Source organism: Carlito syrichta, unplaced genomic scaffold, assembly GCF_000164805.1.
Source record: "Carlito syrichta isolate Samal-C Ts95f unplaced genomic scaffold, Tarsius_syrichta-2.0.1 Scaffold315400, whole genome shotgun sequence".
Taxonomy (NCBI): Eukaryota; Metazoa; Chordata; class Mammalia; order Primates; family Tarsiidae; genus Carlito; species Carlito syrichta.
In genome coordinates this window covers 772,870-800,532 of record NW_007259496.1, presented here as the reverse complement: position 1 = coordinate 800,532, position 27,663 = coordinate 772,870, and the positions used below count along the sequence as shown (strand labels likewise).

Genomic DNA, 27,663 nt, shown 5'->3' with positions numbered 1-27,663 from the left:
AGCCATTTACCTGCCCGAGACTCAGCTGCCAATTTGAGAATATGGGAAAGCAGGAGACTGAAAGAAAGGAGTTTTTCCCTGTCCCCATTCCTGAACTTGAATCAGGCCTTTCACTTTTATTATGTCTAGCAATTAAAGATTGGTTTGAGGGAATCTCTGAATACCAACCTATGTATTCATTACCCAGATTAATGATACTAGCATTGGGATGTAGTATCAGTGTGGTTTATTTTTTTTCCAGAATGTAGGAATGAATTGTAGAAACCTTTTTTTTTTTTTTTTTTGAGTTGGGATCTCACTCTGTTGTCCAGTCTGGGGTGCAGTGGTGCAACCAGGGCTCTCTGCAGCCTCGACCTCCTGTGCTCAGATGATCCTTCCACTTCAGCCTCCTGAACAGATGGGACTACAGGCACACGCCACCATGCCTAGTTAATTTTTTTATTTTTTGTAGAGATGAGGTCTCACTGTGTTGCCCAGGCTGGTCTCAAATTCCAGGGCTCAAGCTACCCTCCTGCCTTGGCCTCCCAAAACACTGGGATTACAGGCATGAGCCACCGCGTATGGCCTTAGAAACAATTTTTTATGAGGCATGTTTGATGTGTTCAGACACAGCTAGTAGAAAATATATGCAGCCAGGCTCGGTGGCTCAGCCTGTAATCCCGCTCCTTTGGGAGGCTGAGGTGAGTGGATTGCCTGAGCTCACAGGCTTGAGAACCGCCTGGGTAACTTGGTGAGACCACATCTCTACAATAAATCAAAATGAGCCGGGCGTGGTAGTGCACGACTGTAGTTCCAGCTACTTGGAAGGCTGAGGCAGAAGGATCGCCGGACCCCAGCAGGTCGAGGCTGCGGTGGCCGGGAGAGGCTACTGCACTCCAGTCTGGGTGACAGAGTGAGACTCCAACTCAAAAAGAAAAGAAAAGAAAAGAAAATATATGCATATTCTTTGATACTTATGAAGTTGAATTACTTGCCATGTATTTGTTTACCTGTTGAATTTTGTCGTTTACATCCTTTGCTTAACACCAATAATAATAGTACCTGGTACATAGCACACTCAATAAATGTGTGTTGAATTTGGGGAAAAAAAAGAAAAGAAAATATATGCATATTCTTTGATACTTATGAAGTTGAATTACTTGCCATGTATTTGTTTACCTGTTGAATTTTGTCGTTTACATCCTTTGCTTAACACCAATAATAATAGTACCTGGTACATAGCACACTCAATAAATGTGTGTTGAATTTGGGGAAAAAAAAGAAAAGAAAATATATGCTTGATTTATTCAGTATTTTTTCTAGTGTATCCCCCAAGAGGTTGTATACAACACTCCATGCTGAAATAATCAAGGATATTATCTTCAAAATAGAGACTTTGTCTTGGTAGCTCAAGAATCTGTGATCATTTCTGTTCCCAGGACACATGTCGGTAGACTGGATTGCATTTTCACTCTGCCTGCCCACGTGTTCAATCTCAAAAATGGTCAATTAAAGAGAAATGCTCTTTTCCTCTAGGTATGAACTATATACTGCATTTAGTCTACACATTCATTTCACATCTCCTCAGTGACCATGCAAGGACCCCTGAGTTCGAATATCTGTGTGAGTGAGAGAAAGATCCTTCAAAGCCAACATAAACCCTTGTCCATTGCCTTTCTACAAGGTAAAAGCAAATGCCAAGGGCTTGGAAGACCAATAGACTCAGAGCATAGTCAGCATTTAGCCTGTTGCCCTGATTTACATGGCAGAACTGTACAAGCCATGGACTCCCCTAAACAAGGCAAAGTCTATTTTTTATTTTTCTGAGAAATAGAGGTAGAACGCAGAAGCAGCAATAGAACAGGAAGACATGCCTGGATAAAACAAACACATGTAATAATAAAAAATCTATGCAAAGCAAAATCATAGTTAAAGAGACAGATCTTTAAATAAGCCTCCTAGACCAAATGTCAGAAGATAGAATTGCATTCACAAATATATTTCGTTGAGTAGTTGAGTGCATAGAAGAAGGTCAGATTTTGTTTCTACCCGAGCAGCACTATAATAACTTAGTTTGGATCATGATTAATTGCTCAGCCACCAAATCCTCCCATGACTCAAGACAGTCAGCAGAATCTTTATGCAACTCAACATGGTACCCAAAATTCAGGGACCATCAGCTATATATCATTCCTTTCTCTTCTAGTCCTGATGAATTAAATTCTGAATTGACTCAGAAGATCATCATCAGCCAATAATTAGGAGATTTGTACCTCATTTCACACTTAGTCCTTTACCACAAAGGGTCGGTAGTCAAATAACATAAACTGGTTCCTCATTCATCTATACCAGAAATAACCTGATGGAATGCCTATACTGTACTCTGCTAGATGCTTAGTGGTAGCAGATGTAGGTTGTTTTAAAAGCATCTTCTAGCATGTTCCTCATGAATGTGTTTGGGATAAGCCTATTTTACACTGTTTCTGCATGTGTTCTCACCCCATACTGAATTAGATCAGGCACATTTGGTGGTAAATGATTTTTGAAAATGTCATTTTATCTTAAAATAATCTTCAATGGACTTGGAGAATGCAGAGAGCAACTCTTGATAGGTACTCTGGGATCTGTGGAATACAATTTTTCACCATTCTCTGAATACAATAGTGTTTGCTCTTCATTTCTTACAGATAAAAACAAGCATTTGTCACATTTGATTTCTTAAAGCAAATGCAGGTGCTTTGCCATCATCCTGTCCTCACAGCCCAAATCAGTTAGTCTTTTCTGGCTGGTTTCTAGATTATGAAATTAGGGACTTGGATTTAAACCCACTTGTTGATACCTGATATGGGCCAGCCACACACTGTTTCAATTCTCATACCAGCCCTGCAAAGGAGGTATTTTTATTTCCATTTTGCATGTTAAGAACCAAGGTTTAGAAGAGTAAAATCTGCTTGAGATTTGATAATTGGTAAATGGTAGAGACATGTTTCAAATTGAGGCCTACCTTTGAAATCCGTGTTCTTTGCACTTTACCAAACGGCACTCTCCCACACCCCACCCCCAGACCAACAGCAGCTTTTATGGGCACCTCACCTGAGCCAAGAACGGCACCAGGCACACATTGACATTAGTTTCAGAGACTGATGTGCTGAACAGTCCTGTGGCTGGTATGTGGCACAGCTGGGATTCAAAGCCAGAACTGTTGAGTGAGGAAAGACATGAACTTTGAGCTCAGAATATGTTGTATTCCCATAGGCACTGTTTGCTTTCTTCATTTTATATATGTTCTGGTCACATGTTTTGACTTTGAGAATATTCTTCAAACTCTCAGTTAAAATCAGTAACAGCTAATGAATACCCTTTAGAGATTTTACCTTTGTGCTATTGAATTCTGTGATGTTACTTGAATCAGACTACTGATCCAATTCAGTCAAATCATCTTCCATTTCTAAATTGGGAAACAGCAACATCAAAGGAGAAGACACATTTTTGCTTTATTCACACATGCTAGCCAAGACACTGGCATCCCTTTACCTAGATCCTAACAAATGGATCCAATCCTTCAAAGATTTATGCTTAGATTAAAAACATATATTGATGGAATAAGATACTTGCCTATGAAATAAACTCTAGTTTTTCTCATTGACATAAAGCATATTTTGTATAATCCTTTAAAAATGTTTAATTCCAGTTCTTCTTGACTCATCAGATAGCACATCTATAGTTCTCTATGGCTATGTTAAACAATGATATTCTTATATTTTAAACTTGACTACAACAATAAAGCACAATATTCAGTGCTTTAAGTGTTACTAAGTACTACTAATATTTCAGGTTATAAAAAATTAGACTGAGTTTTCAGTTGTCATAGTTTACTCATTGATAAAAATTTCAGGGTCTGAAACAGCCAGATTTCTGTTAATGAAATTTATTGTTAAGTTTGTCTTTTTGACTGTTACCATATCACAGAGAAATAACTGAATGGATTTTTACCAGATTCGGTTGGTATGGTTAAGAGGGTCTGACTCAAGATGCAAGCTGTGTGGAACGTGACAATAATTTACTGAGGGCTTACTAATAAGCACGATTATAAGTGCTTTACATGTAACTAACACATATTCCTTACCACTTATGCGTTAAGTATGGTTATGATCTCATTTCACAGATGAGTAAACTGAGGCACAGACAGCTTTGTGAATGTGTAATTATGCAGGCACACAGGGCCCTGTGTTTAGGTCTGCTTCATTCTTGATTTAATGGTCTACTGTCATCATCTTGAAATTTTTTTTTTTTTTTTGAGTTGGAGTCTCACTCGGTCACCCAGACTGGACTGCAGTGGCCGCACCCGGCCACCGCAGCCTCATCTGCTGGGCTCTGGCAATCCTTCTGCCTCAGCCTTCCAAGTAGCCGGAATTACAGGCATGCGCTACCACACCCGGCTGATTTTTTTGATTTATTGTAGAGATAAGGTCTCGCTGCCCAGGCGGGTCTCGAACCCACGGGCTCAGGCAATTCACTCACCTCAGCCTCCCAAAGGCACGAGACATCTTGAAATTTTTTAACAAGGGGCCCCTCATTTTCTTTTTGCTCTGGGCCTGGCAAATCATGTAGCCAGTTCTGGAGTTTAATCCTTTGCTCAAGCCCAAGTAGTGTGTCCAGAATCCACATCCCTTACCATTACTAAACTGCCCTTGGAGAGAAAGTTCTAATCAAAGAGAGGCTACCAAGCCGCCGAGCAGCTGTAGGTTTCTTGTCTGCATAGCTGCTTGGCACACAAGCAATTTTGCATGGGTGTGACAGGGCACAGCAACAGGGAGTGATTAATGATGGCGCATGATTCTTAGGGGCAATCAGTTAGTGTTTAATAGGTTATTTCAAAGAGGCAAATGGAAAACGCAGTGCCTAGCAGCATACTCATGGGCCAAAATGGTAGTGCCAGGCTGCCCGGAGATGGTGCTCTCTGATCTGATTTTGGGTCCTTTTGGAAGATGAAACTATTGTTGTTCCTTTTTTCTATTTTCGAGTTGGAGTTTCACTCTGTCACCCAGGCTGGAGTGCAGCGGCACAATCATGGCTCATCGCAGCCTTAACATCCTGAGCTCAGGTAATCCTTCCACTTCCGTCTCCCAAACAGCTGGGACTACAGGGGTGCACCACCATGCCTGACTTAGCTTTTGATTCATTTGTAGAGATGAGTTATGTTGCCTAGGTTGGTCTCAAACTCCTGAGTTCAAGCAACTCTCCTGCCTTGGCCTCCCAGAGTGCTGGAATTACAGGTGGGAGCCACTGTACCTGACCTATTGTCCTTTCTGAAGAATACCCAAGGAAACAACAAATAAGCAGAAAAATAAAAATATAATGATCTGTTCGCATGTTTCCTGAGTAATACCTGTAATTTGGGCCACCCTCCTCAGGTTAAATTTGGGAATATTTCATTTTCAAGAGAGATATCAACAACAACATATCCTGAGCTTCTTTGACATTTCATCCCTTCCCGTACTTTGCCTCAATTTGCTGTCACTGGCACTTTCTCCATCATTGGACTGGGCATAGTAAAAGCATAGGAGAAAAATGACAAGACACAACACTACTACTATTTCTTTATACTACAGATATCTGAAGTGAATTCCTTTTCCTACTAGATACATGTTCTGCTTTTAAAACCTAAAGTGCTATATACCTACCTAGTTCCATCCATTTCTCTAATGTCCATGTCATCTCTGTTCTCCTGGCTGCTCCTGAAACCTGCGATGCTGTATTTAACTAAGCGCCTACACGAGCAATCTGAACACAGGTCCCAGGGTTCCTTGAAAAGGAGCTGATGTGTAGGTTAGGGAAGAGATAGAAGAGACAATGTCCTGGGTTGCTGAGGAAAATAAAGCTTTTAAGAAAATCTTTTAGCCAGGAATGGTGGTGCATATCTGTAGTCCCAACTACTCGGAAGGGTGACAAGGATCACCTGAGCTCGGGAGGTTGAGGCTTTGATGAACCATGATCATGAGACTGCACTCCAGCATCAGTGACAAAGTGAGACCCCCAACTCAAAAAAAAAAAGGAGCAAGAGAGAGAGAGAAAAAAAATTTTGTAGTTAATTTTAAAAAACCTCAAAAAACTATTTAGGAATACTACAGGCGGGCAAACAACACTAATCAAAACTTAACTTTCAAGTTACGTTCTTTTGTAGAAGAGTTATAAAACAGAATGGAATACTAAGATTAAGTCACAGTTTTAGAACCCAAGACAACAAAAAGGTGTCAGCAAAAGCCTCAGGTAAATAACCACCTAACTTCAAGAAGCTTTGGTTTGGTGTTTACAGCCATATTGCACGGCTTTTTTCACGCTGTCAACTTTCCTTCACTGACTTCACTTTGCCTCCAGAAAGACTTCATCGCTATAGTTCAAAGCTTCCTTTGGTGAATGCTTCTATTTTTAATTATTCTTCTTTTTGAAAATCTCTTTTTTCTTTTAAATTAGAAAGTATACTTTATTTAGAAAGTAGATTAGAGAGAAAGAGAGAGAGAAAATTCACCTCCCCAAGGTTAGGGAGGGAACAAAAGCTTAGGAAAAAGCATGGCCCAACCATAGCTCACAAAAAGCATGGCCAGGCCAGAGCTTAACAAAAGCATGGCCCGAAAACCTCACTCTTAACTGAAATGGGGGCATTAGGACTCCAGTCTGAAGGTACCAGCTACTCTCAGGCAAGGGTTTGCGTTTGTTGGAAAGTTAATTCACAGACCTCAGATCCTCGGCTTCACAAGAAGATAAATTTGCTTTTGAGCTTTTGCACTGAGGGATAGGTTCTTAAAACAAGGATAAAGTAAAATCCTATAGACAAACTAGTGAGTGTCCCTGAACCCCTATGTCCCCATCTGGATCCCAAAATGTTGGCAGCGCTATCCCTGTGAGGAGATACGCAGAGTTTCTCTTTAAAGACCTGAAAATACTGAAAATGCTGACTTGCCACTTTTATGACACTGAGTGAAGCCCACAAGCCAATAACTGCCATCTATGCCTACAGAACTCTCAGCCTAGCTGTTTAGGCCATCCTCAGTAAATACACAGCCACAGAAAACCCAAAGTTTGAGAGAAACCTCCGCTGTGAAAGACAGAGACAAAAGCAAACAGTAAAAATGAACTGTGGTCAAGGCAGAAGGATTGCTTGAGCCCAGGAGTTTGAGACCAGCCTGGGCAACATAGCATGACTTTGTCTCTACAAAAATAAAAATCATAAAATTAGCCAAGTGCAGTGGCACACATCTGTAGTTCCACCTACACAGAAGGCTGAGGAGGAAGGATCTCTTAAGCCCAGAAGGTCAAGGCTGCAGTGAGCCATAATCATGTCACTGCACTCTGGCCTGGGTGACAGAGCAAGATTCCAACTCAAATAAATAAATAAATAAGGATCTAAGGAAACAATAAAGGAAGTAAAAGGTACTGCAACTGCGAATTCAGAGCAGGATGCTATTTTTTAATAAGAGGTGAGTGGATTGCCTGCGCTCGCAGGTTCAAGACCCGCCTGGGCAACTTGGCGAGACCTCATCTCTACAATAAAATCAAAAAAACTTAGCCGGGCATGGTAGCGTGCGCCTGTAGTTCCAGCTACTCGGAAGGCTGAGGCGGAAGGATCGCCGGAGCCCAGCAGGTCGAGGCTGCGGTGGCCGGGAGTGGCCACTGCACTCCAGTCTGGGCGACAGAGTGAGACTCCAACTCAAAAAACAAAACAAAACAAAAACCAAACAAAAATAATTTTTAAAAAAAGGATTATTCTGCAATCAGACGTTCTTAAACATTAAAAAATCAAAACTATGAAAATAAGTAGACATATATATCCCTACATACATGCATTGGAAGATGAAGTTGAGCACATCTCTCAGAAAGTAGAACCAAAAGGCAAAAATAATAATTGATTAAAAAGAAAGAAAACGTGAGGATCAGTCGGAGAGGTTTAACCTCTAAATACTAGGAGTCCAGAGAACAAGGAAGACTAGTGGAAGAGTTGAAGGAAAAGGACAAGGTCACGTCCCACACATAATGGGCACGAGTGTCCAGACTTAATGGCCCATCAGACCCAGTACAAAAGGAAGTAAATTGAGAAGAAATGAAAAGACAAAACAAGGAAAAGAAAAAAAGACCCACACCAAGACACAGCATCACGAAATTTCAGACAGCAGTGGTCTTAAAAGTTTCCAGAGAAGAGGTGGGGGAAAAGTTTACTTAAGAAAAATGACTGTGTATCCAAATGGTGTCAGAGTCCAGAACAAAGGAAGCTGGAAGGTGGCAGGGCCACGCTTTCAAAGTGGAGGGGAAATGGTTTCAGAATTGGTCATTTGTCAGAGCATACGACGAAAGCCATTCTCAGACATGCAAGGTTCCCAAAAAAATGGACCTTCCCGCACACCTGTCTCCAGGAGCTTCCTGGAGTGCAGGTTCCTTCATGGTAAGTGCATAAATTAAGACCCAGAAATCAGGGAAGGTGTCACGCGGGGCAGGGGGGCATTCCAAGCCGGTGGGAGGAAGTAACATGGGACCATCGTTTGGAGCAATGAGAACCTGCAGGCCCTGGGGAGCTGTAGCAAGAAAATAACAAACCCACAGACCACTTGTGGGTTTTGGCAGAATTCTATGATGGTTTTGTGATAGTCACATGGAAAATAAAATTTCACGAAAAGAAAAGTTAGTTAAGCCGAGTGAGTACACGCCTGTTGTCCCAGCTACTCAGGAGGCTGAGGCAGAAGGATTGCCTGAACCCAGGAGTTTGAGGCTGTGGTAGCCATGATTGTGTCACTGCACTGCAGCCTGGGCAACAGAGTAAGACCTCAACTCTTAAAAAAGAGAGAGAGAGAGAGAAGAGGAGAAAAGAGGAGTTAATTATAGTATGCTATATGTTTGGCTCAGCTGTCGATAATTGCATATCATAATACTGCTAAACCTTGAATATTGACATAACACATCAGAACTGTATGACTGATGGGAGCAAGGTTTGGGAGCAGAGTGCATTTGAGAGTGGTGATCTTGATCAGTATAAGGAAAAATGGAAGTAACTAACATGAATTGTACCCTACATCTTTACAAAAAAAATTTTTTTAAAACAAATAAAAGTAATTATCAGAAAATTCCTTAAAATAATAATAATAAAAGAAATGACTAACATCAGTGAGTCGGAATTCAGACAAGCTTGATGTTTAGCAGGTGTGAGTTAGAGAGGAAACTGATGCTAAGTGATTTGTGTCCAGTGGACAAGAAAGCTGCAGTGTGGAAGGGGTGGCCAGAGGACAGTCCTGTTGTAAGCCTTGTCCTCACCCATTAGACATCCTGTTAGACATATTTCTTTGACGACAAAGTAGGAGAAAGGCACCCCTTGTTGGCATATCTCTTATCAGCAAATGGACATTGTATGACTATTTCAAAATGATTGGTTTGTTTGTCCAAAAAGCATTTAAAGAAAACTCCAGTATTTTTAAAACACAAAGAAATTCTCATCTTGAAAACGCTATGGTTTAAAATATCTAAAATAGTAATGATAATTTTTAAACAAGTAAAATCATATCATATACAAGGGTATTTATCAACTTAAGTAGGGATCAATCTCTTTTAAGGAACAAAAATTTGATATTTCTGTCATTATATGAAAGGATCAAAATAATTATGCTCATCTGCAGTAGGAAGTGTAACAAGTCTGTAAAGTTAAAAAAAAAAAAAAAAAAATTTCCAACCCACTCCTGTCAGCCCAACTATTGTGTTGCTTAAACATGCTTAGAATCCTGGTAGTCCAAGGTTGTTCAGGTTGTCTTATTGGTAGGTGGGAGTGACTAAATTATGTATATTTTGTTAATTATCCAGAACTCACTTTTGGGGGACAAATATTATCCTGTTTTTGAACTAAAGGTGTTTCAAGCCATATTAATCAACACTAGAATAGCCTATAACACCTTGCTCTTTAAAGCATATGTGGAAAAGCTTCTAGGCAAAAAGCTAATGTCTTTTTTTTTTAACAAGCAAATTTCCTAGTAATTTTTTCACATTGAAAAAATGACTAATGATATGGTTGAGATAAAGGAAATAGGACTTCTTGGTATGTAAAAGGTAATATAAATTTGGGTTATAGTTGTACTGGGCTCTGCTGTGATGATTAAAGTTTTTTCCTTTTCCTAATCAAAGTGAGTTTCTCAATAAAAATGGAAAGAGGCAGGGTGCGGTAGCTTTTACCTATAATCCCAGCACTCTGAGAGGCTGAGACAAGAGGATTCCTGGAGCCTAAGAGTTCAAGACCATCCTGGGTAACATAGAAAGACTGCGTCTCTGCAAAAATAAAAAATAAAAAAATAGCATGGCACCCACTTGTAACCCCAGCCACTTGGGAGGCTGAGGCAGGAGGATTGCTTAAGTCTAGGAGATCAAGGCTGTGGTGACCATAATGGTACCAGTGCACTCCAACCTGGGCAACAGAGTGAGACCCCCAACTTAAAAAAAAAAAAGAAAGAAAGAAAGAAAGAAAGAAAAGAAATGCTTACCTAACAAAATCTAAGGGCACTAACTTCAGAAAAAGAGGAAAGGAATATTTCCTTTAACTTTTACTAGTATATGAGTTATTTCTGAGCTTTAAGTTTTGCTAGTATGCAGTTCAACAGTTTTTTGTTTTGTTTTTTGAGTTGGATCCTCACTCTGTAGCCCAGACTGGAGTGCAGTGGCCGCTCCCAGCCACCTGCTGGGCTCCGGCGATCCTTCTGCCTCAGCCTTCCGAGTGGCCGGAATTACAGGCATGCATTACCACGCCCGGCTGATTTTTTTGATTTATTGTAGAGATGAGATCTCGCTGCCCAGGCGGATCTCGAACCCGTGGGCTCTGGCAATCCACTCACCTCAGCCTCCCAAAGGCGCGGGATTACAGGCTGAGCCACCGAGCCTGGCTAGTTCAACAGTTCTTAAACTGGTTGGTCTCGGGACTCCTTTATACTCACAATTTTTGAGACCTAAGGGGCTTTTATGGGTGTGGGAAATCTATTAATATTTACTACATTAGAAATTAAAATGAGTTTTAAAACATATATTAGTTTATCTAAAAAGATCCCTAATAAACTCATTACTTATTATCATAAATATATTTTTATGGAAAATAATTCCTTCCAAAAATAATAGTGAAAGAGAAGCATTATTTTACATGATGGCAAATCTTTTTAATATCTGGATTAAAAGAATACAGTGGGATTCTTATATATGTGTCTGCATTCAATCTGTTACCATATGTTGCTTTGGTTCAAGTGCTTGAAGAAAATTCAGCAGCACACAGATAGGCAATTGGAAAAGGGAGAGGTCTTTTAATTGCCTCTTCAGTCAGTTGTGGATAGCCTTCTTGACAAATGGTGGTGGGTTGTTTGTTTGTCTTTATTTTTAATGGACACCTAATTGTATACAGTATATTTATGGAGTACAATGTGATGTTATACGTATACATTGTGGAATGATTGAATCAAGCAAATTAGCATATCCATGACCTCACATACTTATTTCTTTGTGGTGAGAATACTTAAAATCTACACCTAGCAATTCTGAAATATACATTAACTACAGTCACCATGCTGTGCGATTGATCACTAGAACGTATTCCTCCTGTCTAGTTGAAGCTTTGTATACTTTGACCAATATCTCCTCTTTCTTCATTCACCTCTCCCCTAGCCACTGGTAACCACCATGCCACTTTCTGCTTTTATGAATTCAATTTTTTTTAGATTCCACATATTAGTGAGCTCATGCGGTATTTGTCTTTCTGTGCCTGTCTTATTTGCACTTAGTGTAATGTCATTTTTGACAACATGGATGAACCTGGAAGACAAGTTGTAATTTCTTAAAGGTAGTCACAGTGTGGAACCTGACACCATATCAATGAACTTTTTATAGTCTATTTAATAGAGTCTATTATGTTAAAATCTGCCATCTGTTTTGCACTTTGGATGGTTCTTTCAGCTATGCATTATTTTGTAATGTCATACATTGGTCATTTGGAAAATATTGGATCACTAACTTATGCAGATCTTCCAAATATGAATATGTTTTATTACACAACATCAAAAAAACATTTAAAACAACACCACTGATCTCCCCGGTGAAGTCTCTAAGTATTGGGAAGCTATTATGGCAGATATAAGGTTTCCAAAATTCCAATTTTTTCTTGAAAACTCAAATTTTATCTTTGACAACAAATATGTCAGTTGTTTTCCTTGATGTGGCAAGCTCAATTCATTCATTTTGGAAAAATGTCTACCAAATAGATTATTTAGACCCAAATCTAAAACCACAGTTTTTCAGGGTTTTATTTAAAAAGCAGTTCAATTGCACACATTTTCCTCAAGAATACCATCATATTTTGATATGCAACAGAAATGTTTTATGCATACTTTTTTGTTTTATCACACAGAATATTAAAGACATACTCAAGAATTGAGACTTAATAAAATGAATACATTTGATTGCATCATCAAGGACAATTCTTTTTTTAACTGAAAAAATCTTTATTTGTCCATCAAAATGTAAGACCAGCACTGACCTCACAGGAACTACACTCTGAGAAATGGTTTTCTAGGACAAGTATCTGTTTCCCCTTCACCTCCCCCAACAGAGTATAGACATGTTAACTGCTTAATTTCAATTTATAATCATTGCAGTCCCGTCAATTTATGAGCTTATACACAAATCACCCAAACTGGAAGTCTGAGTGTTCTTAATTGTACCCTAATTTCACTAACTGCCAAAGGTTTTCTGGGATGATCTATCACTCAAATTTCTTTAAAGATGAAGTGCAAATAGCTCAAATGATTCTCTTTTTGAGAGATTACTTTATAGACATTAGCAATTAGCAGCAGAGGCAGGGCTGTGCTGATTCCATCTGGCATCACTGGGAGATAGCATGCATGAGATACATTCCACTTCAGGTCCTGTTTCAGAGAAGCTGCTACAAATGTGGCTGCTAGAGGATCCTTTTCCAGCCTCAGACACTGAGCCTGAGACTGCATCATTTACAGAAATTTCATCACGAAGATCCTTACACTAAACATCTTAAAGTGCTAGGTTTCCACATGACTTTTTTCAAGTCCACAGCCAACACCTTTCATCAAAAAGAAGGATAACATGCTTCGGTCTAACAGAAACAACCTGAAGGTGTTTATTCTCAAGATTTGTGTTTAAAAACTGGGCCTCAGCAAGTCAGAAGACATTCTTAAGTGACACTGGCTTTCTCCCCTAGAGTAGAAGGCTAGTACAGTGTGCTCCTGCCTTGGCATGTTGACATTGACGGGACAAAAGCTATGGTGGGTAAAAAACAAATGATACCAGGGTGTTAGCATGAAAAGCTTCCCGCTGTAGACTCCCTGAAAAATTTTCAGTTACCCTCTGACCACACTTCGAGAGCCACTAGTGTAGTTCACAGGTGTATACCACTGTTGTAAAGCAATACTGTCATCCAAAGACCTTTAGGAACATGGTCACAGGGACTGCTGGGTTTGTTAGGATTTATTACCATAACTTCTCCCCTTTCTCCAGCCCCAGTCTTAACAACCATTCCCAAAAGGTAAAGTTTTCTTAACTGCCCGCTTCTCAGCAGGAAAAAAACAAACCAACATTATTTTTCTTATAAAATTTTGCTATTTAAAAAAAAGTGGAAAGACCAAGTAGTCATTATTCTTTGTCATTCCCATATGAGTATGTGTATGTGTGCCCGAATTGTTCCCCAGATATGTAGAATTAAAAATATGCATTTTTATTTTATTTTATTTTTATTTTTTAAGAAATAGGGTCTCACTATGCTTCCCAGGCTAGTCTTGAACTCCTGGACTCAAGCAATCCTCCCATTTCAACCTTCCAAAGTACTGGAATTATAGGCATGAGCCACCATGCCCATCCCACAATATACCTTTTAAAAGCACCAGCCAACATGACAAAAGTTGGTACAGTCATTCTTTCCCTCTGGCCTAACTTAGTACTTATAGAAACTCACAACTTTCTATTCTGGTAAAAAGAAATGAGCACATTTATTGACAAAGAGCATTTTCTTTAACTCATGTCCTATACATATGATTAAATCCTTCAGCCAAGAGGCATCAGAAGATGTATATTCTATTTCTTTATTATCTAGTCTATAGTCATAAAAAGGAAAAATCTAGAGCCCCTACTCACATTCATATAATTAAGACAAGTCTTTTGAAACAATCTTTACCCTCAACAACCTGTAATACAAATTGATTTATATATATAAATATATATTATATTTAAGTATAAATATATTTTATATTTATATATTATATACATTTATATAGCACATATTATATACATTTAAATACATATAAATGTAAATACATAAATAAAATCTATTTATATATATATATATTTAGAATCAGGGTCTTGCTCTGTCTCCCAGAGTGGAGTGCAGTGGCACAGTCACAGCTTATTGCAGCCTCAAACTTCTGGACTCAAGCAATCCTCCCACCTCAGCCTCCAGAGTAGCTGGGGTTATAGGTATGAACCACCATGCTCAGCCCTTTATTATAATTAATTTTTAAATAAGCTATGATTTTATAGTAGCTGGCCCATTCTGTTGATTTCATGACCCATAAGTGGGTCACGGTTTACAGTTTCAAAAACACTGACTTAGACTGTCATTTCCTACAGCCCAGATTCTCGTATGCCAACGACAGTAGACGTGCCTGTGTTGCAGTTCCTAGAGTCACCTCTTGTTTGATTCAATATCTCTTCTCTAGTATCCTTTGAGAAAGGCACCAGCTCCTCAGAGCAACGTCTCCTGAGAACGTCAGCCCAGGAGTCCTAGCTCTTTGTGCTGACTCTTGCTCTCCCACACCGGTGATCTTGACACAGAGCATAGGGTGAGGACCACAGTGGAATGTGAGATGATTTCAGGTGGTGCGAGGATGGATACCTTCATAGCTCCATTTTTCTGTCTGGAAAAATATCTATCTAACACATCAAAACTTTTGATTTTATGGAAGTGGTGCCTAAGACAAGACTACTTTTAAAGTCCATTTGAATAATTGTGTAGGTTGTATAGGGACCTGATAAGATGGCACCTGCCTGAAGTCTGGGAAGCACAGCTGATGTTTCGAGAACGATTCCCCACTATGAGCCATGCCACCCACTCCTCCTCTCCCCTACACGATGCTCGAAACTATCCTAGCTACATACCAAAGGTACTTCTGTGGACAGCCAATTAATATATGAAATTTAACAGGTTTATCACTGCATTTCTCCTTTATTTTTACCTCAGCAAGCCCATTCCATCACTTTTCCCCTGATATTCCCAGTCTCCTTTCTATTCATTTCCCCACTTATCTGTTTTCTAATCCATAAAGTCCAAACTATTCTTGTCTCTGCGATAACTCCCAGACTTGCTTGCTTAATTTTTACATTCGATTGTAAAGACGTCTTCAGTATTCTCAATGATTCCAGGCTCTCCAACACCCAACCCTCTCCACTCTATGCCAATATTTAAATCTTTTTATGTTACCAAAAATAATTTGAGAATGCCTACATTCACTTCCTATATCCTATCATATGAAATCTAATTCCATTCCTTTAACTCCTAGTGGTCTCCACCAGTCTTTCGTTAGCTTCTCTACAAAAGCACTCAACTCTCAGTTAAAGCCTGTCTGCGAAGGGCCTGACCTTCAGGGCTTTTCCTCTGCCACAGCCACCACCTGAAGGTCCTCCTTTCCTTGCTTCCTTCGAAATCTGCCTCAATACATCTCTTTAGGAGGGCTTCTTCTCGAAGAATTCCTTAGCATTTGTAGACATTATACAGTTGCTATTGTTTTTTTAGTTTAAACTACTTTGTAATTTGTTTATAATGTGGTATATTCAGAAATCTGGTTTCCATAATTAGATTATACCCTCCACCTAATTAGAATATAACCTCCTAAGCGCAGTCCTTCTGTCTTTTTGATATAATACCCAGATATTACCCAGAATATTTTTGACTGCAAAGCAACAGATAACTTCAACTTAAACTAGCTTGAAAAACAAGAGCATCTATGTATCATATCTACAGGTCCAGAAGCAGGATAGGCCCCAGACAAGGTGAGACACAAGCTTGCTCAGTGATGTCACCAACGACCCAGATTCTTCTCTCTGTCAGCAATGGCTTCATCTGAAGGCTGGTCTTCAATAGCAATCAGGGCTATATGCATGCCTGTGGCAAGAACAGGATGATGAGCAGGGACGTGCACACATGCATGTGAGACTTGGCTCTCTCCAAACTCTAAATCCTTCCCTTTAGTCCAGGGAGAGAGTGTCACCATCACAACTCATGTAAGGAAAGGGTGTATATTGCAATAAAATTCAGGTTATTCTAGGAAGGAAAGTAGAGGAAGGAGAATGAATACCAAGTAGCCAACCTGCAGTATCCACTGCAATCCAATATGTGTACATACCAGAGGATGTGTTGTACAGTGTATACACACTGAAGAGTGAACACTGCAAATGAGGGTATGCAATTGAGCCTAAAATAACGTGTGTGTGTGTGTGTGTTTCAGTATTTATAATATTTCATATATATAACATGTAATACATATTCATATGTTTCTGAAACAAGGAATAAATAAAATGATACATTTAGATAAGAATCAGAGTTATGTATAATATATGAAAGTTAAATTATATAGTATCAGGAAATCACAAAAAAAAGAATTTAAAGTAAGAGGCACTAGATAATGTGATCATTTATGCAGAATATCCTAAGTAATCTACAAAACCACCACTAGAATTTATACATGACTTTAGCAAAGTCACAGGATACAAATCTATTGTCTTTTTATATGCTAACAACAAACAATTGAGAAACAAAATTTTGTTTGTTTGTTTGTTTTTTGAGTTGGAGTCTCACTCTGTCACCCAGACTGGAGTGCAGTGGCCGCTCCTGGCCACCGCAGCCTCGTCCTGCTGGGCTCCAGTGATCCTTCTGCCTCAGCCTTCCAAGTAGCCAGAACTACAGGAGCGCACTACCACACTCGGCTAATTTTTGATTTATTGTAGAGATGAGGTCTCACCAAGTTGCCCAGGCGGGTCTCAAACCCTCGGGCTCAGGCAATCCACTCACCTCAGCCTCCCAAAGCGCAGGATTACAGGCTGAGCCACCGAGCCCGGCTGAGAAACAAAATTTTATGAACAATTGCATGTATAAGAGCATAAAAAATTGTATGCTTAGGAATGAATTTAACACAAGATATGTAAGTCCTCTATAGTGAAATCTATAAAAGATTGCTGACAGAAATTTTAAAAGGTCTAATTAGATGGAAAGATATACCATGGTTATGGATTGAAAGACATTGTCAATTCTGCCCAAATTGATCTATAGATCAAATGTAATCCCAGCTAATTCCAGTAGGTTTTTAAAAATTAAGCCAGGCTCGGTGGCTCAGCCTGTATTCCCGCGCCTTTGGGAGGCTGAGGTGAGTGGATTGCCTGAGCCCGCGGGTTCGAGACCCCCCTGGGCAGCGAGACCTCATCTCTACAATAAATCAAAAAACCAGCCGGGCGTGGCAGCGCATGCCTGTAATTCCGGCTACTTGGAAGGCTGAGGGGGAAGGATCACCAGAGCCCAGCAGGTCGAGGCTGCGGTGGCCGGGAGCGGCCACTGTACTCCAGTCTGGGTGACAGAGTGAGACTCCAACTCAAAAAAAAAAAAAAATTATAAAACATAGCCGGGCTCGGTGGCTCAGCCTGTAATCCCGCACCTTTGGGAGGCTGAGGTGAGTGGATTGCCTGAGCCCGCGGGTTGGAGACCCGCCTGAGCAGCGAGACCTCATCTCTACGATAAATCAAAAAATCAGCCGGGCGTGGTAGCGCATGCCTGTAATTCCGGCTACTTGGAAGGCTGAGGCGGAAGGATTGCCGGAGCCCAGCAGGTCGAGGCTGCGGTGGCCGGGAGCGGCCACTGCACTCCAGTTTGGGCGACAGAGTGAGACTCCAATTCAAAACAAACAAACAAAAAATTCTAAAACATATATGGAGACATAAAGGATTTAAAGGACTCAAAGGAATTTTTTAACTGAAGAACAAAATTGGACAGTGTTCACTACCTGATTTTAAGACTTCTTATAGAACCATAGTAATCCAGACAGGCTGATCATGATGAAAATAGAAATATACATCAATGAACAAAAGAGAATCCAGAAATGACCCCACATATACAACCAATTGATTTTTAGATAGAAATGCCAATGGAATTCAGTGAGGAAAGCAAAATCTTTTCAATAAGCAATGTGGAACAATTGAATTTCAGTATGAAAAAAATGAACTTCCATCCTTATCACATATCATAATAAAAAATTAAATCAAAATTGGTCACAGGCCTAAATGTAAAAGCAAAATGTAAAACTTCTAGAAGGAAACACTAGAGAAAATTCTCACAAACTTGGAAGGGGGCAAGGGAGTGCACAAAGATACCTTAGATGGGACACAAAAATCATGAGTCACAAAAGGATAAATTGAATCTTATCAAAACTGAAAACATTTGCTCCTTGAAAAACATGGTTAGGAATATGAAAAGGTAAGCTACAGAAAGGTAGAAAATATTAATGATACTTGTATCTGACAAAGAACTTGCATTCTAAAAAGTATTTTTAAAAACTCCTTGTGAGCCAAGCTTGGTGGCTCAGCCTGTAATCCCAGCACTTTGGGAGGCTGAGGTGAGTGGACTGCCTGAGCCCGCGGGTTCTAGACCTGCCTGGGCAACTTGGCGAGACCTCATCTCTACAATAAATCAAAAATTAGCCAGGCGTGGTAGCACGCGCCTGTAATTCCAGCTACTTGGAAGGCTGAGGCGGAAGGATCGCCAGAGCCCAGCAGGTCGAAGCTGCGGTGGCTGGGAGTGGCCACTGCACTCCAGTCTGGGGGACAGAGTGAGACTCCAACTCAAAAAAAAAAAGACTCATTGTGTTATCTATTACTATGTAACAAATTACCACAAACTTAGTGGCTTAAATCACGTATCTCTTATCTCAGCTTCTGTGGGTCAGAAGTTCAGACATAGCTTAACTGAGTCCTTCAGGGTCTTTCATGAAACTTACAATCAAGATGTTAACCAATGCTCAACTGGGGAAGGATCCATGTCTAAGCTCATGTGGTTGGTGACAGGGTTCAATTCTTACAAGCTGTTGGACTGAGGGCCCTAGTTAGTTCCTTGCTACACAGGGCTCTTCAGCATGACAGCTTGCTTCATCAAAATCAGGAAGAAAGAGAGTTAGTAAGACAAAAAAACCTAATCATGGAAGTGATACTCTATCACTTTTACTGTATTCTGTTGGCTAGCAGCAAGTCATTAAGACTAGCTCACACTCAAGGGGAGGAATGCCCAAGCACATAAGTACCAGGAGGCGGGGATCTTTGAGGGCCATTTCAGAATCTGCCTGCCACACTCAGAACAAAAAATCCAGTCAAAAAATGGGCAACAGATTTGTACAGTCATTTCACAAAAAAAGATATGTAAATTACCAATAAACACATCAATAGATGTCATTAGTCCTCAAAGAAATGCAAAGTAAAACCACAATGAGAAACCACTACACACCCACTAGAATGACTGAAATAACAAGACAAAAAAATGGTTTTAAGACCATTCCTAGAGTTGATGAGGGCATGACGCAACTGGAACTCTTTTGCATTGCTGGCAGAAATGTAAAATGATACAGCCAATCTGTAAAATGCATAGTTTCTCAGGTTAAACTTAAATACACCTACCAAATGATCCAGCCATTCTACTCTTTGATATTTACTCAAGAGAAATGAAAGTGTGTTCAGACAAAGACTTGACCATGCATGTTCTTAGTTTTATTCACAATGGTCAAAAAGTGAAAACATCCAAATGTCTATCAGCAGAAGGTAAATGAACAAACAAAATGTGGCATAGCCATACAATGGAATTCTACTTAGCAATCAAAATGAACAAACTAATAGTATATTCAACGATATGAAGAAATCTCAAAAATCATTGTGCTAAGTGAAATAATCCAGGAACAAAAGAACATACACTTTATGATTTCATGTGTATAAAATTCTAGAAAACATTGATAGTGACATAGTGATAAAAGTCTGGGATCACGAGTGGAAGATGGGTGTAGCAAAAAGGGGCATGAGAAAATTTTGGGGCGATAAAATGTTTTGTATCTTAATTGCAGTGGTGATTTCATGTTAACTCACCAGACTATACATGGAACAGGCACAGCTTATTGTAGGTATACTATACCACAGTTAAAAGGGGACACTAAAAATTGTTCTTAAAACATTTACATTACAAGATATGAAGAGCCTACTTCTCCATTTAGTTCACCCCAGCTATCTGTGTACTTGGGTATCCCTCTCCTTGAATGTGAACTGGAACTAGTGACTTGCTTCTAGCCAATAATATACAGCAAAAGTGATGGGAAGATGGAAAGAAGCCTTCCAAAATCAGACTTCTGACTCTCTTTCTTGCTGGCTTTGATGAAAAAAGCTGCCATGCTGTCCCCAGTTTACCCTAATCCAGCCTCAGTAGCTAGATGAAAGTGTATATGGTAAATAAAGATCACAGAAGTCCCCAGAAAGTAGAAAATGCAATGGAGACATTAGCAGGATCTTTAATTTTAACTTGAATAGTGTACTTCCTTTGGAATACATTATGTAAAATAGAACAGAACTAACATGGATGTATTCTGTCTCGTCATTTAGGGTCAGAGCATCTATAAAGTAGAGTATTCAAAAGGGCTGAAAAACATTTAGCAGTGATCTATTAAGTGTTAATGAATAGGTAAGTTGTAGGGAGGAAGGGGGACATTATACTATTCTGTGCATTGCATGATAATACAAATACAGCATACTTTGAAGTTTGTGATTTGCCTGCAATAAGAATGGAAAGGTTAGTTAAACTTGATAAGCAATACTTATTTTTTTATTTGCAAACTATTTTGAGACAATAGTAAGAGCTGTCAACCTAATAAAATATATTTAACTCCCAATGAGTCATGTTTAAACACAAAGCAAATGATAAAATATTTTGATTAGCAAAAAACCAAAAGCAAATTTGGATTTGCTTGTGAAAGGCAAGAGACATACATATTTTAGACCCTAACTAATGAACTCCTCAGAACCAAAATATGAAGGGTAATAAGCTAATCTTGCTGATTCTGTGTTTTGTACCGTTCCAATTTCTAGTCTTCTATGCCAATTTTCTAGTCATACCAGGGCACGTTCATTCAATAGATGTTTTATTAACCAACTACCATAGTTCCTGGCACATAAAAGATACTAAATAAATATTTGCTGAATGAATGACTATCTTCGAAAGCTTACCATTGTCTGCTTTTTTTTGACACTGGAGGATAATTTAACACCGAGAATCCAAACAGAGCATTTTGGGGGTTAATAAGTTTTCTTCACCTCTTATTTAATAATACTTCCTTTGAAACAGGTTTTCAGCTGACTTGTTGAACTTGTAGAAATTGGTTACCACTCTCTCTGAAAAGATAATGTAGAGTAAATTATCTTTAAAGGAAACCATACATAAATGTTAGGGAAGTACTAACCTTATTTTATAGCCTCTGAAATTGTTATTTAGAAAGGTATTAAAATGATCAAAATATTTTCCCCAAATATAAGTATTAATATCAAGTAATTATGGTGTTAAATGTGTTCTATTTTTTAGTTTTTATTAAATTTCTATACCACTTTTAAAAATCAGTTGTTTCACTGGTGGTGGCATGAGCTGGCAAAGCTCCCCATCGATATCCAAACCAGAATCTCAAGCGCTGCCAATGGTCTCTAGTCCTTGCGTGGAGTCTATTAAAATAAAAATTGCACTGCCATTATTTCTTAGCACAGTTGTTTTTTTCTTCAAAATGTTAATTCCAGCCAGGTGCGGTGACTCATGCCTATAATCCCAACACTTTGGGAAGCCAAGGCAAGAGGATTGCCTGAGCCCATAGGTTCAAGACCAACCTGGGCAGCAACATGGTGAGACTTTGTCTCTACGGTAAATCAAAAAATTAGCTGAGCATGGTGGCACATGCCTATGGTTCCAGCTACTTGAGAGGCTGAGGCAGAAGAATTGCCTGAGCCCAGCAGGTTGAGGCTGCAGTGGCCGTGAACAGCGTGCCACTGTACTCCACCCTGGGTGGCAGAGTGAGACTCTGACTCGGGGAGAAAAAAAAAGGCAACCGTTTTTTGGGTCCCCTCCTGCTGCAGGAGCCTTTCTGTCTTCTTATAAACTCCCGCTTTCTCACCCTCTGGTTGTCTGTGTCCCTCATGTCCCTCAAAAAAAAAAAAAAAGTGAATTCCAGCACTGAAGGGAAAGCGGTCATTATCATTTCTAAACAGGAATGTGGTCCAAAGGAAGCATTAGTAAATTGAATAAAATAATCTCTTAGCTCACTGATGCTACTAAAATCAATATTTGCCCACCAAGTTTTAATGGATTGACTCGTGGACAATTCATTTCACTCAAATATTTTTTGAGTGCTTACTATGTGTCAAGCACAGGCAATTCAAAGATGATGGAGTCGTTCTTTCCCTTCAAAGAGCTTATGGGATTTAGAGGAAACAGAAAAGTAAATCTTAACCCCGTGTGTTAAGTGCCGTATGGAGGCATGTGATCTAAGAGAACCAATTAGCTAGATAAGTTGTGAGAAGAAGTCAAGAATCAGGGAAAGGAGGGAGAAAGGGAGGGAGGGGGAGAGAAAGACAAAAAAAAAAAAAGAATCAGGAAAAGCTTCCAGGTAAAGATTGAGCTGAATCTTAAAGATAGGAGTAGAAACTAGCCAAGTGATATGAGAAATTAACAGCAAGAGGCCAGAATGTTTAAAAAAGAAAACTGTATAGCAGTGAGTACATAGTATTTACCAGGGACAGTGCATTAAGGTTTAGGTGTAAGATATGCAGAGGAGCCAGGCTCGGTGAGTGGATCGCCTGAGCCTGCGGGTTCGAGACCTAGCTAGGCAACTTGGTGAGACCTCATCTCTGCAATAAGTCAAAAATCAGCCAGGCATGGTAGCGCGCGCCTGTAGTTCCAGCTACTTGGAAGGCTGAGGCGGAAGGATCGCCAGAGCCCAGCAGGTCGAGGCTGCGGTGGCTGGGAGTGGCCACTGCACTCCAGTCTGGGCAACAGAGTGAGACTCCAACTCAAAAAAAAAAAAAGATACGCAGAGGGAATGATAAGAGAAGGTGAAGGAATAAAATAATCAGGTCCCTGCTCCCGATTCAGAAGTTCCCAAGAAAATCCTAAAGATTCCGGAGAGTCATTGAATGGCTCTAAACAAGGGAGTAATAAGAATAAGTCTATATTTTAAAAAGATCACTGTATTGGGGTTCTCCAGGGAGACAGAACAAATAGGAGGAGATGGATAGGTAGGTAGGTAGGTAGGTAGGTAAGTAGGGAGAGAGAGAGAAAGAAAGAAAGAAAGAAAGAAAGAAAGAAAGAAAGAAAGAAAGAAAGAAAGAAAGAAAGAAAGAAAGAAAGAAAAAGAAAGAAAGAGCATTTATTAGAGGAATTGGCTCACATGATTCTGGAGGCTGAGAAATCCCACAACTAGCCATTTGCCAGCTGGAGGCCCTGGGATACCAGAAGTGAAGCTCGGCTCAAGTCTAAAAGCCTCAGAGCCAAGGAAGCTCATGGTTTAATTCTCAGTTCAAGGCCAAAAGCCTGAGAACCAGGGGGCCACTAGTGTAAGCCTGAGAGTGTCAGCCAGGAGAGCCTGAAGTTCTGATGTCTGAGGGCAGGAGTAAGAGAGTGTCCCAGTTCCAAGAGAAAGTCCTATTTTGTTCTATGCAGGCTACCGGGAGATTGGATGGTGCCCACCCACATTGTGGGCAGATCTTCCCCACCCAGTCCACCGACTCACATGCCAGTCTCCTCTGGAAACTCCCTCACAGACACACCCAGAAGGAGTGCTTTACCAGTTCTCTAGGTACTCCTCAATCCAGTCAAGTTAATACCTAACATTAACCATCACAGGCACTCTGGCTACAGGGAAGCAGATGGACTAGAAAACGACAAGACTAGAGGGATTGAAACTGTTCTGCTGGCTAAGCCCAAGGTAATGGAAGCCTGAACTAAGATAGCTGTCATGGGAATGGAGACCAGTGAGATACCTCAAAAGAAAATAAGTCTGGGCACAGTGGCTCATGCCTATAATCCCAGCACTTTGGGAGGCCAAGACAGGAGGACTGTTTGAGTCTAAGAGTTCAGGACCAGCCTGGACAACATAGTGAGACCTCATCTCTACAGAAAATCAAAAAAATTAGGGTGATGGTGCATGTCTGTAGTCCCAGCTACTCGGGAGGCTGAAGCAGGAGGATTGCTTGAGCCCAGAAGGTCAAGGCTGTGGTGAGCTATGATGGTGCCACTGCACTCCAGCCTGGATAACAGAGTGAGACCTCAACTCAAAAAAAGGAAAAGAAAGAAAGAAAAAAAAAAACTAAGATGACAAAATGAGAGAACTCAGTGATGGTTCTATATGGACTGAGCCTGAATTGTGTGTATAAAACTCACATGCAGCTGAGCAGGAGGCAGTGTGGAGCTCAGTAGGGCTCTGGGCTGGGATTGGGCTTGGAAGCGGCAGACATAGGGTGGGGCTGGAGCTCTGGAGAACTGGGAATTGGAAAAGAATGCGTGTGCAGCCCCTGTCCAGCACTGGGGGGTTTCATGTCGTATGTTACCCTACAGAGGACACCCTTGCAGGGCAGAGTGGAATTCCAGGAAGACAGCAGAGACCGCATAGAAGCTGCGGGTTCTGTACGCTCCATTACTTGGGAGCTCCTTACCCAGTACTTGAAGTTGATTTATTTCCTGCAGTAGCTATTTAAGCCTTTTTTCTCAAAGGCAGAGCAAACTCACATCCGACCTCAGTGCATAAAGAAGTGCTTTTTTGGCAGTCGTTGGATGATTAAGTTTGCAGGCTGAAGTTCTCCCCTTCCGATAGTCATTCAAAAGTCTGTATTTGGCTGCACCTGGACACAATTATGTAAGACGAACCTTAATAACAGCATTTTTCACCAATTGGAAAGTCTCGCGTGAGATGGCTCCATGTTTTTCAGGCAGTCTCTCAATAAAGTTCAACTCTAGGTCTTCTGTTCCTTCCCACCACACTGGAGTCCAGTAACCCCAGACTGGCTGCAGGGCTGATGGTATACACGTAGGAAGTTCCCCTCTGGTGGAAATGTACCAGGTCCAGCTCTATTACAGTATGCCCATTTAGCTCTCCCTGGGGAAATCGATCTGAGTTATCAGGGGGATCTGGGTGATGAGTGTTGTCTGTTTGCTGCATCCAACATGCCTGGGGCTGATGGATGAAAAGATGAGATGGTATCCTAAATGCAAGCCTCTCCTCTTAGCATGCAGGACTTTGCCTGAGCCCGTCCCTTCTCCTGGCCTCCTTTGCTGGCTTTCCTGCCTGCCTGAAATAGCTAAAATTAAGTCTGGCATAAGTCTGTTGAGACTTTAGGAAAACATCGCCATAAAAGGGCAGCTGACGACCACCAGCTTCAAATTATTTGTGCTGACAAATCCATCTCCCTTTTTGACCTGGTAAACGTTTATAGGCACACCTAAAAAAGCTTTGAAAGCCTCAACATTCCTGAAGTTGACTGAGTGAATTATAAAAAAACAAATTTCATTTGTCTTTCTCTAGTGTTCTATGACTCGTCTTCTTTCTAAGGAAGAAAACATGACATGTCTTACTAAGTAAAAACCTGTGGAAATAAACTAGCATATTACATAAAGGTATTTTTATTTTAGGCTGCCTGTACAACCATTATCAAGTGAAGAGCATAAAACATTAATTTGTTTCAATTTCTATTCTCTACCAACTATAGATGTTGCTAGAACCGCCAAACTGTTTTCCACAGTGGCTGTACCATTTTACATTTTTATTTTTTAATTTTTCAGGACAGGATCTCACTATGTTGCCCAGGTTGCTCTTGTCCTGGACTCAAGCAATCCTCCTGCCTCAGCCTCCCAAAGTGCTGGGATTAAAGGCGTGAGCCACTGCATCCAGCCATTTTACATTTTTGAATGGTTTTCGGTCTTCTTAGTCTGTGGACCTCTTTTGCAGTCCTCCTGATGTACATATTACTATTTTCTGTCCATTTCTGCCACCCAAAAACAACCCATCGGGATTACAGGTGAAATTTGTTGGTGTGCCTAGTTATTAAACACTAACTAGGAATTTCCTTTTTTAATTATACTAAAACTACTGTGAGAAACAGAAATACAGACTTTTAAAAATAGAAGGAAAACTACTTCCACTGTGTACTATCAAACGTTTTTTATTAAGATTTTTATTTTGAGATAATTATATATTCACATATAGCTGTAAGAAATAATCCAGAGAGATTCTGTGTATCCTTTACCTACTTTTCCCTGGTGCTAACATCTTGCAAAACCATAAAGAGCAGGAGATACTGTAAGCTTCATACATTGCTGGTAAAAAGCATAAATTGGTGCCACTCCCTCAAAATATTAAACATAAGGTTATCATATGGCCCACCAATTCCACTCCCGAGTATGTGAAATGAAACATATGTCTAGCCGGGCTCGGTGGCTCAGTCTGTAATTCGGCGCTTTGGGAGGCTGAGATGAGTGGATTGCCTGAGCCCACAGGTTCGAGACCTGCCTGGGCAACTTGGCGAGACCTCATCTCTACAATAAATCAAAAATTAGCTGGGTGTGGTAGCGCGTGCCTGTAGTTCCAGCTACTTGGAAGGGTGAGGCAGAAGGATCACCGGAGCCCAGCAGGTCGAGGCTGCAGTGGCCAGTAGTGGCCACTGCACTCCAGTCTGGGTGACAGAGTGAGACTCCAACTAAAAAAAAAAAAAAGAAAGCACATGTCTATACAAACACTTGTACATGAATGTTCATAACAGCTTTATTCAAAATAGCCAAAAAGTGGAAACTGCCAGACGTGGTAGCTCACACCTATAATCCCAGCACTTTGGGATGCCAAGGGCAGGGGAAGGATTGTGTAAGGCCAGGAGTTTGAGACCAGCCTGGGTAACATAGCAGTCCTCATCTCTACAAAAAATAAGAAAATTAGTCGGGCGTGGTGGCACATGCCTGTAGTCCTAGTTACCAGGGAGGCTGAGGTGGAAGGATTACCTGAGCCCAGGAGGTCAAGGCTGTGTGAACTACGATTGTGCCACCGCACTCAAGTCTGTGCAGAGTGAGACCCTGACTCAAGGGCAAAAAAAATGGAAATCACCTAAATGCCCATCAGTGGATGAATGGATAAACATAATGTGGTATATCCACACAATGAAGTATTATTCAGAAATTAAAAGAAATGAAGTACTTATACATGTTACAACATGGTAAACCTTGAAAATATTAAGAATAGCTCTCTGCAGCCTCAACCTCCTAGGCTCAAGTGATCCTCTCACCTCAGCCTCCCAAGTAGCTTAGACTACAGGGACACCATAGTCAGTTAATTTTTAAAATCTTTTGTAGAGATGGAGTCTCACTACGTTGGCCAGGTTGGTCTTGAACCCCTGTTCTCAAGTGATTTCCCCCACCTCTTGACCTCCCAAAGTGCTGGGATTATAGGCATGAGCTACTGCTCCGGCACTTTCAATCCTTTTAACAGGGTCTTTCACAGAGCAAATGGTCTTAATTTTTTTTTTTTTTTTTTGAGTTGGAGTCTCACTCTGTCGCCCAGACTGGAG

At 40.4% G+C, this 27,663-nt stretch overlaps 1 protein-coding gene across 3 annotated transcripts in view; it reads left to right on the top strand.

The window, feature by feature from the left end:
• Positions 1-27,663, top strand: part of PRKAG2 (protein kinase AMP-activated non-catalytic subunit gamma 2) — a 328,475-nt gene that overhangs the window by 225,318 nt on the left and 75,494 nt on the right. Inside the window, exons 6-8 of one of the 3 annotated variants that reach the window (XM_021706264.1) lie at positions 4,201-4,206; positions 10,341-10,363; positions 24,691-24,710. The exons of the other annotated variants lie outside the window; for them this stretch is intronic. Coding sequence (XP_021561939.1) covers positions 4,201-4,206; positions 10,341-10,363; positions 24,691-24,710 — 49 coding nt within the window. The remainder of the gene's footprint in view (positions 1-4,200; positions 4,207-10,340; positions 10,364-24,690; positions 24,711-27,663) is intronic. 3 annotated transcript variants of the gene reach the window in all.